Genomic DNA, 9,493 nt, shown 5'->3' with positions numbered 1-9,493 from the left:
CTTTAAATTTCTAATTAATGTAATGTTCTAGTTTTATTTGTTAATATTATTTATATAAAAAAAATTAAAATGGTGATATGACAATCCATTGAACTCTTAAGAGTTTAATAAAGTGTAAAGTTTAATAGATTAAATGATATAATTAGTGGAATGCTAATGTCACAATCCATTGAACTTTTAAGGGTTCAATGTATTAGAGATGATCTGACTCTTATTTTAAGCATTTTGGTTGGCATGACATTGGTCAATGACCTTTGTGTTTTACACAACTTAATTCTTTTTAAGTTTCTATGCATGGTTTTTGCATCTTGATTTAACAACTTTAAATTTCTATTTGAAAAGATATCGACCAAAATTTGTTGCCTTTTTTCGAATTCTTTGGAATTGGATGCTCTATCTGGCCATAAACATTAGACGCTTTCTGAAGTCTACTTCTTTCGTTTCACTTGACGTTTCCTTTCAGCAAGTCCTTAACAATGGCCTTACAGATTGCGAGACGTTTCCTCCGAATCCACACAGCGGATGAGGTATTCACAACCACCTTCAGGAACCCTACCAACAGGCTTTTCTCTCCGACCGATCGGAGCTATTCTTCTAGCTCCTCCGATCTCATTCGCGCCACTCTCTTCCCCGGCGACGGTATCGGTCCCGAGATCGCAACCTCCGTCAAACAGGTTCAATTCCGCCTTCTTTATACTCAATATATTGCTAAAACCTAATCCTTGTTTGTTTAACACAGTTTTGTTATTGTTATGCTGTCGATTTCTTTCATTTTTAGGTTTTTGTTGCATAATTTGGGGTTTAAGAATTTCATGTTAGCTTGTATAGATTCAATTTAGAATAGTAATCGCTAATCAAATTATGTATATATGTTGAATTTGCTTTTCTCATTATGCAGATATTCAATGCTGCAGAAGTCCCAATTGAATGGGAAGAACATTACGTAGGGACAGAAGTAGATCCCAGAACTCAAAGCTTTGTCACATGGGAAAGTCTAGAATCTGTAAGAAGAAACAAGGTTGGATTGAAAGGTCCCATGGCTACACCAATTGGAAAAGGTCATCGTTCCTTGAATCTCACTTTAAGAAAAGAACTGAATCTGTACGCAAATGTCAGACCATGTTACAGTCTACCTGGTTACAAAACTCGATATGATGATGTGAATCTCATCACAATCCGTGAAAACACAGAAGGAGAATACAGTGGTCTTGAACATCAATTAAGTTCATATCATCTTCTTCATTCATAATTTCATATCATACATGATACATTCAAATCAATGTGATGTGACTTCTGATCTTTCTACAGGTTGTGAGGGGAGTTGTTGAAAGTCTTAAAATCATAACACGTCATGCAAGTTTAAGAGTAGCTGAATATGCTTTTCATTATGCTAAAGCTCATGGTAGAAAAAGAGTTTCTGCTATACATAAAGCTAACATCATGCAAAAAACAGATGGTTTATTTCTAAAGGTATTAATTAAACATTAACTTAAGCTTTTACCATTTTCATTACACTAAATTTAATATATATATTTTTTTAAATCTGTAGTGTTGTCGTGAGGTTGCTGAGAAGTACCCTGAGATAACATATGAGGAAGTTGTGATTGACAATTGCTGTATGATGGTATTAATTTTCATAATCAAGAAAATATATATATATATATATATATATATATATATATATATATATATATATATATATATATATATATATATATATAATATAATAACAAGAGTTATGATTCATGAAGTTGTTTTGTTTATGTAGCTTGTAAAGAATCCAGGTTTATTTGATGTGTTAGTGATGCCTAATCTTTATGGTGATATTATAAGTGATCTTTGTGCTGGTTTAATTGGAGGATTAGGGTTAACACCAAGGTATATAATATATATATTTTTGTCTTATTCATAAATTATTATTTATATTAATTTGAGATGATGATTTGTAGTTTAAATATTGGGGAGGGAGGAATTGCTGTTGCAGAAGCTGTACATGGTTCAGCTCCTGATATAGCTGGAAAGGTTAGAGTTATTAATTAAAATTTTAAAGCTACTTTTTAGTTTTTATAAATCATATATGTTTATATTTTATAAACATGTATTATAATGTGTAGAATTTGGCAAATCCAACTGCTTTGTTATTGAGTGGTGTATCAATGCTTAGACACTTGAAGATTAATGATAAAGCGGATAGGATACAGGAAGCTGTGTTGAAAACAATAGGAGAAGGAAAGTACAGAACATCAGATCTTGGTGGATCTTCAAAAACCTCGGATTTCACGAAAGCAATCATTGACCACCTTTGACTTTGATTAAAGTTTAATTACATAGATATTATATTGTTTGGTAAATATCCCAATTTAAAAGGGAGATCACTATCCTTGAGAGTATTCTAGCAAAACTTTTTCTTGATTTTATTTTTTTACATCATAGTGCAAAAATCATACCCAAATAAATGTATTTTTTGCTTATCAGCCACCCATCAACACATCAAAAACAATACATTAATTGAAAAAAAAAATAAGATTCAAGCTTTTAGACATTGAACAAGTCTATAAAAAGAACATTCTTTATATCATCAACACCCAAAAAAAAGTAAAAGTCAACAAGTCAACAACATCTTATTCAAGTTTGTGGTCAAGAATTGGCTTCAATCCTTCTGACAACTCATCACACATCGTCATTGCAAGCTGATTAAACAAGGATACAATTCATAATAAGTTCACCATCATTTAAATTCATTTCCAATTATAAAAAATTCATTAAACAATTTAAACGTGCATCATGATACAAAACTAGATTACTCCAATGCTACGCATGCAACATAAATTCATAATCTTAAATCTGTTACCCTCAACTGTTCATTTCACAAGTTTCTGATTCATTATTGATGGATCTATTATATATATGTTTTCTATTCAAACAAAATCTTTTAAAAAAAAAACACAAAAAGATCCAAATCATTCCATCTTTGCTTCTCGATCTTCATCTGTCAACTCCTACAAATCAAGCATTTACCACTTTATCAAAAAAGATGCCACCCAAAACATTAAAAAAAAAATCAACTGTGTTTTATTTTATTCCATCAAACAATGAAAAGATCATATGATCATTTTTTGGGGACAAAAACCAAGTGTAAGATGATGATTCATTTATCTTAAAGAGACCTAACACCTCTAATGATCTAAAGACCCCATTTGATGAATACTAAACTAACATACCTCAAAACTGAATGAAAGAAGATCAAGGTGGGACCCTATGACGCTTTGCTAGATACCTAATCAATAAAGAAAAAAAAAATCCAAATATTAGGAAGCCAAACTAAAGACATGGAGATCCAAAAGGAGAGAGAAAAAAAAAAACCCAATACAGATGATCACATTCTCTAAAGATGAAAATCAAAAACAAGAATAGGCAATAAGTTTAGTGGGTAGAGTGTAAATCCAATCAAAATTGGATCTTGATTCTGGGTTAATGAGAACTTATAAGCTATGCAAAGTTACATGAAAGAACTGTTATTCGAATGAGAGGATTCAACAAACCATGGAAATGTCAAGAACACACAAGAAAGTTGCCTTGACATGAATGAAACCTAGAACCCTTGAAGAACATGATCCTTTGATAGTTATAAGGGTCTTTGCTAACTAATTTGAAGTTCACAAAACTACAATCACAGTGTCAAAATAAAGATAAAACTATCAAAAATGCAAAACGATCTTCCAATCACCATAACCACACAAATTGCCTTCAAAATGCTACCTCCTAAGGGACTGCATAAGCCCCCAAACAATGTCTAGTGTTATAAGTATATGAATATAGCAGAAAGCAGTATCCCCATGTAATTTAGAATCATATAACCCAAGTAAATGAAGATAGTTTCGTAAATTGGATACAATTAATGACAATTTAGGGAAATTTGAACTTTACCTTCAGGGAGCCAACCGTAACCACGTTGAGAAAGGGTAAGCATGGAAGTCATCAATGCTGAAGCAGTGGCAGTGTGAAAAGGTTGCAGTGATTCCAAACAGGCACTCATTTCAGCTGGACATCTGAATCATTCAAAATGAAAATACACGATAATTGTAAGTCGTCTATTGCAAATTAAGCTGTGGAAATTGAAGTTACGCAAGCTTCTAGCTCGATATTTTTCATAAAACGATTGAACTTTATGTTTATGACTGAATGCGATTATATCCTTGGGGTGACACTTCAAAGTTCAAATCAATTAAAGGCGTCAACGAATTTTGTTTTGCATCTTGAAAAAACGAAAACATCAGGTTTTCTGACGGAAGGAAAATCAAATTACGAAATAGATAGATCTGTGCGCGTGAGTGAGTTTCAATGGCGGTGTTACCTGAAAATGCGATTAGAGAGAGCATTCTGGCTACCGATGCGAAAGGGAGAGCGTGCAGCTTTGGCTTGGGAGGATGCTCTTGCCGCCGCGCTACGGACGGAGGATGACCGGAAAATAGATCGAGCGGCAGCCGCTGCAGTCGCCATTTTGATGCGAGTTTGTGAGGTAGAAGTTTTCTGGTTCGTTGCTATGAACGGGTTTGAGTTATTGGGCCAAAAAGATGCTAAAACCCTACAACATCGGTTTTAGACTTTTAGTTTTTATTTTCCTTTTAAATATAAATATAAAATAAGAATAAATAGAAATTTGTGACATCATATCATATAACCTATATAATTTCCAAATTATTTTAAAAGCTTTAATACACAAATCCATCAGTTGTAACAAAAAAAAAAAAAAAAAAAAACCTACCGAACACACAATCCAAACTGGTCGGTTCGGGTTGTTTGAGCAAGATTTGCATTCTACTATAAACATTACCAAAGCTTTGAATATTGTTCTACAAATGTTCATTCCATTAGCTGAATTACATGTTTCTTTGCTCTCATATATTATCATATACCTACTTCTATACCAAATTTCTTTTTAACATCTTTTCTAAGTAGCCTAACACTTAAATTTTGTTTGTGTAAAATTTGTGTTAGTGTAATGGTTACCAATCCAAGCATAGCTAACAATTTCCAATTTGAAATTTTTTTTATAATTCTGCTAATCTATGAGAGACCTAATTTGGAAAAAATGTTCTTCACTCATCCATGAAGCCCACAGTCTGAACTTACACCGGTCAAAACAACATTTATCTAAAAGTCTCATGCTATACTTTTTTATAACATAACTGGTAACCATTAGCAACATCATAATTATACAACATATGTTTTAACTGTCTAGGAATTTCAAATCTCATACTTAGCACATGCTTCTGCTTTTTCTAGTGGATATCTTCATTAAAGGTTGTTTCCTCATCAAATATTGCCTCATTGCCATGCATATGAAGATATGGCTCTTCATGAGGTGGATTGTCTGGGGTTGGATTCACTTTTGCGTAGAGCTTACTAAAAAACACGTCATTATTGGTTTTGTTCATAGGAATGCAATCATTTAAGTTAACCTTATCATCCATCTCTTCTATTTTCAAATTATCTAGGTCAATGTTAATGTCCATATCACGTTACAAATCTTCATGAACACATGAATGATTGTCTTCAAGACTAAATACTTCAGCTTTTTCATCATTAAGTAAATCATGCAGATTCACACCAAGGAGATCTATGTACACATGAAGTATACAACCACAAGCATACCCTATCTCGATGAAATCCGTATAGTCGATCTTTGTAGCTATTATCCTCAACCCTTTAGGAAACTCAAAGTTTGGCATACAATAATGCACCTTCTCATATTTCTCATGTGTGAATCTTTCAAGAAAACCACAAATTCATTCTTGTACATTCCGGAAAAATTCACATCTTCAAACCGATAATCTATTCCATCCGAGTAACTGATTGTAGGGCACCTCATAAAAATACATTGGAAATAAAGATCTATCTTTATGTAAACAAACATAGAAACAACCCAGAAGATTCATTTTTATAAAAGAAACTAAGAGAAAAGGTTTAAGTCAAAAAATGATAGAGACTTCTCATAACTTGCAAAGAAAGAAGGGTAAGAAAAACATTAGTTCAATTATTGTCTAGTACGTGTCAATTGACATGACAACTCATTTAATGATTTGGCTTAATAAACCCCATCATTACGAAGGGGTTCATCAGGTGAACCCTTCATTTTTCACAAATGGACATTTTAAACATTAAAAAGTTGAATTTGTTCGATTAAAAAGAAAAAAAAAAAACTTATAAATTGGTTGGTATAGAGTGACACTAATCCAAATAAAAGTTATAAGAGAAAACTGTAAAAAATGGTTCATGTAGTATGTATTTTTTTTTTAAATTTTGGTCAAATCCCCAACTTTTTTGGATTTATGGTCCTTTTAAGCATTTGCTTGTGGTTTTGGTTCATCAGAAAATTGAAAAGACTAAAATGTCGTTTTATTTTTTTATTTTTTTTTTGAGAAATTAAATATCCTCTTACTATTTGTTCCTAAAAATCTTCCTATCCAATTAAATAAGGACATGTGTCACATTTAATGCTCATTTAATGATATTTATGTATACTAAAATGACAAATATCATCATTTAATTTGGTAGGAGGATTTGTAGGAACAAAAATAGGAAGATATTTAATTTCTCATTTTTTTTACATTTAAATACTTATTTTTATATGAGCTCTCTCTCTCTCTCTCTCTCTCTCTCTCTCTCTCTCTCTCTCTCTCTCTCTCTCTCTCTCTCTCTCTCTCTCTCTCTCTCTCTCTCTCATGACTAGGCTGTATTCAACAAATTTACATGTGTTCTAAAATCAATTTTAACATTTAAGATATCTATTTCAATTCGTGAATCTCCTCGGTTTGTGCAAATAAGTTGAGGTTTAAGGCGTGCATTTGTAGATCTTTTGATTTTGGGCTTTGTAACTCCATTCTCAAATAGAAAAGAGAAATGTATGGGGACTCGAAAAAGATAGAGATTAATGAACGAGGTGCATGATTGTGTGTGGTTTTGGTGGTGTTTTGTGTAATTAAATCAACACTTGCAACTCCAAATCAAATTAGCTTCGTTTTCTAATGATCTAACATACCCGATAGTTTTCAAATGCATTAACGTTGATGAACACTTTTGTAATAAAATGACGAGTTCAATTGTCCATAAATGAAAAAAAACACACACATACATAGTGAAATCAACGAAACATCAGGTGAAATGGGGTTTTCTCATCATTAATCAATTGAAAAATAAAATTTGATTTCAAGCTACAAATTTTTGTGTTCATATCCGCTCAATCTTTCCTCAAAGGGGTCTTCTATATTAGTCGTTGCAACACTAGTAGTTATGGGCGACAAAGTTTATAGGCAGCAACCGGCCACATGCGAGCTTGCCTTCTTAGGTAACATCCTGTGCACCGTTAGGATTGATCCTGAAAATCCATTTCTATCGAAATGCAATTGAAAGAAATCTACATGAAAAGGGGGTACGACCGTACGAGATCAGGAAATAAATCTACATGTGTGTATAATATATCTAGGGAAGGAAGTAGAAAAAGAAAAGAACTTGTTGTGTGTGTTGTGGGTGAGTTATAAACCAAAAAAAAAAGTGTAAATATAATTGGAGTCTCATATTAAATCTCCAAAAGAGCCTTTATGGAGAGAAGCAAGACTTCAACATATATAATCATTTATAAGACCGTTTTGTACCGATATGAGATAGACTAACAGTCCCCCTCAAAGTCAGAGGCTCAATGAGAATAAACAGGGATGTGTTGAGCCACAGAGGTGTGTGACATTGACTCTGATACCATGTAAATATATGTGGAGCCCCATGTTAACTTTTTAAAAAAGCCATTGTGGAGATAAGGGAGACTCCGACATATATAGTCACTTATAAGACTATGTTGCACCGATGATGATATACTAACAAAAAGAAATCTGCATGAGTTTGAGAGGGAATAAAGAAAAGAAAAAATAATGTTCATATAGGATATACCTACTATGAGAGAGAGAGAGAGAGAGAGAGAGAGACCCTCTTTTTATATTAAAATTATTAAAATAAATTAAATAAGTATTAAATTAAAAAAGAATGAATGAAAAATAGAAATTAAATATACTAAAGACATTATAGTCATTTCAAATTTTGAATTAACCAAATACACAACAAAACTAGCTCAAAATGACCACCGATCTAAAAAACGTTAAAATTTGGATCAAAACTAAAAAAACGTAGGACCGTTTTTATAGTACGTTTTTTTAGTTTTGTTGAGTTATAAACTGCGCTAAAACCTTAAAAATCATACACATATTAATTGTTGCAGTATTGTTGAAAGGTCTCCTGTTATTGCAATTCGAAAAAGTATTTCTTCCTCTCTACCAACATAACACGAGATACGTGAAAGAGAACAAAGAAGGAAATGGAAGGCCTAAATAATCACCAAATTGAATCTTCATATTAGTTCATTTCCCAACATTCAATTAAGAAATGCATGCCGCCATCGTAGAGGATCAAATAATTGGGAGCCAAGTTCGAAATAAGTTTGAGTAGTAGTCTAGTGTAATTTTGAACAGAATCATAGCACATTACCAGTCATCGGCAAAACCCGCCGCCATGAGAAACCATCTACCACCGCTACCGCTGCCACAACGCTTAATTTTCCTTCAGACTACCCCTGAAATCTTGAAGCCGCCGCCATCGTCTCCATCGGGCAAAACCTCCGTATGTGTCTCCTTTTTTCCTTCTTTTTGCTTTCTTTACACGGTAACGTCGAAACGACTACTCATTTCCTCACTTCCTTTATCGATAACAACCCTTCCATAAAATTTGTCATCGATCGAAATACCTCCTTCCAATCTCACCTTCACCATCACCACCAAACGCCGCTAACAACTCACCGACTTATGGTTTTTTCCATTGGGATTATCGATACATAATGAAGATTGAGCTAGAGAGTGATGAAATCTCAATTTAATTTTCCTATACATCTTAGAAGTTAATTATGAAGGGTCTCATACATTACGTATGCGATGTCTATAAAAACATGAGCAACAACAAGAGAGAAACAGTTTTGATGCGACATCGGCTCCAACCACCTGCTCTGAGGATGTACTCCTACGTCGGAGAGAGATCTGCGAGGTCACACCAGACAAGGCCGTTAGAGCTGCCCCAGGGACTGTGCCCCAGGAGCGGGCTCCGAAGGTCAAGTTAGATCATCCGGTAGATCTGAGATGGTTATCTTTAGCTAGAGAGAACCATCTTGGTGTTGGTGTTGGGGGTAGTGTATGGTGGCTGATGGAAGAGGGTGGCGGCTGAGCCACCCAGCCGGAGTATAGGGTGGTGGTTGAGCCATGGGGGATGTCTAAGGTAGCGGCTGAGCCAAAGGGAAGAGCCCCCTACCTATGGAGGATGCACTATTCTATTTATAGTGGATAGTTAGGTCAAGGGGAATTAGGTCAGGCCTTGGGCCAACCCAATTCAGGCCCAACTAGCAAGGAGTTGGGCAAGGCCGCCCGGAGGCGTCGAGCGGGGCTGGCGGGCGCGCCCC

At 34.1% G+C, this 9,493-nt stretch overlaps 2 protein-coding genes across 5 annotated transcripts; one reads left to right on the top strand and one right to left on the bottom strand.

Annotated features, from left to right (window-relative positions):
- Nucleotides 1-294: 294 nt before the first annotated feature.
- On the top strand, nt 295-2,425 carry LOC111894097 (3-isopropylmalate dehydrogenase, chloroplastic). Its single transcript, XM_052764608.1, has 7 exons — nt 295-674; nt 899-1,219; nt 1,309-1,470; nt 1,550-1,624; nt 1,769-1,878; nt 1,950-2,022; nt 2,115-2,425. Exons 1-7 carry the CDS (start codon nt 477-479, stop codon nt 2,304-2,306), a joined length of 1,131 nt encoding a protein of 376 aa, XP_052620568.1. The 5' UTR covers nt 295-476; the 3' UTR covers nt 2,307-2,425.
- A 61-nt stretch (nt 2,426-2,486) lies between these two features.
- On the bottom strand, nt 2,487-4,588 carry LOC111894096 (protein NUCLEAR FUSION DEFECTIVE 6, mitochondrial). Of its 4 annotated transcripts, none has more exons than XM_023890174.3 (4): nt 4,355-4,587; nt 3,928-4,049; nt 3,222-3,277; nt 2,487-2,690 (listed from the first exon to the last, which is right to left on the bottom strand). In XM_023890174.3, exons 1-3 carry the CDS (start codon nt 4,498-4,500, stop codon nt 3,270-3,272), a joined length of 276 nt encoding a protein of 91 aa, XP_023745942.1. In that variant the 5' UTR covers nt 4,501-4,587; the 3' UTR covers nt 2,487-2,690; nt 3,222-3,269. The 4 variants fall into 4 exon arrangements, with proteins under 4 accessions (XP_023745942.1, XP_023745939.1, XP_023745941.1 ...); XM_023890173.3 differs by lacking the exon at nt 2,487-2,690 and adding an exon at nt 2,711-2,999 and having other exon boundaries at nt 4,355-4,586; XM_023890171.3 differs by lacking the exon at nt 3,222-3,277 and having other exon boundaries at nt 4,355-4,588.
- Nucleotides 4,589-9,493: the final 4,905 nt, after the last annotated feature.

The sequence above is a fragment of the Lactuca sativa genome, chromosome 6, assembly GCF_002870075.4.
Source record: "Lactuca sativa cultivar Salinas chromosome 6, Lsat_Salinas_v11, whole genome shotgun sequence".
NCBI classification, from domain to species: domain Eukaryota; kingdom Viridiplantae; phylum Streptophyta; class Magnoliopsida; order Asterales; family Asteraceae; genus Lactuca; species Lactuca sativa.
This window is presented reverse-complemented; position numbering and strand designations above follow the sequence as displayed.

What these genes read in the sequence shown, in the direction of transcription:
- LOC111894097 (XM_052764608.1), top strand. Translation starts at nt 477, where the DNA reads ATGGCCTTACAGATTGCGAGACGTTTCCTCCGAATCCACACAGCGGAT. An exon ending in TTGACAATTGCTGTATGATG is followed by an intron (nt 1,625 to 1,768) that starts GTATTAATTTTC and finishes TTGTTTATGTAG; the next exon opens with CTTGTAAAGAATCCAGGTTT. An exon ending in CTCCTGATATAGCTGGAAAG is followed by an intron (nt 2,023 to 2,114) that starts GTTAGAGTTATT and finishes TATAATGTGTAG; the next exon opens with AATTTGGCAAATCCAACTGC.
- LOC111894096 (XM_023890171.3), bottom strand. Translation starts at nt 4,500, where the DNA reads ATGGCGACTGCAGCGGCTGCCGCTCGATCTATTTTCCGGTCATCCTCC. An exon ending in CTCTCTAATCGCATTTTCAG is followed by an intron (nt 4,050 to 4,354) that starts GTAACACCGCCA and finishes TGAATGATTCAG; the next exon opens with ATGTCCAGCTGAAATGAGTG. An exon ending in TTACGGTTGGCTCCCTGAAG is followed by an intron (nt 2,691 to 3,927) that starts GTAAAGTTCAAA and finishes TTGTTTAATCAG; the next exon opens with CTTGCAATGACGATGTGTGA.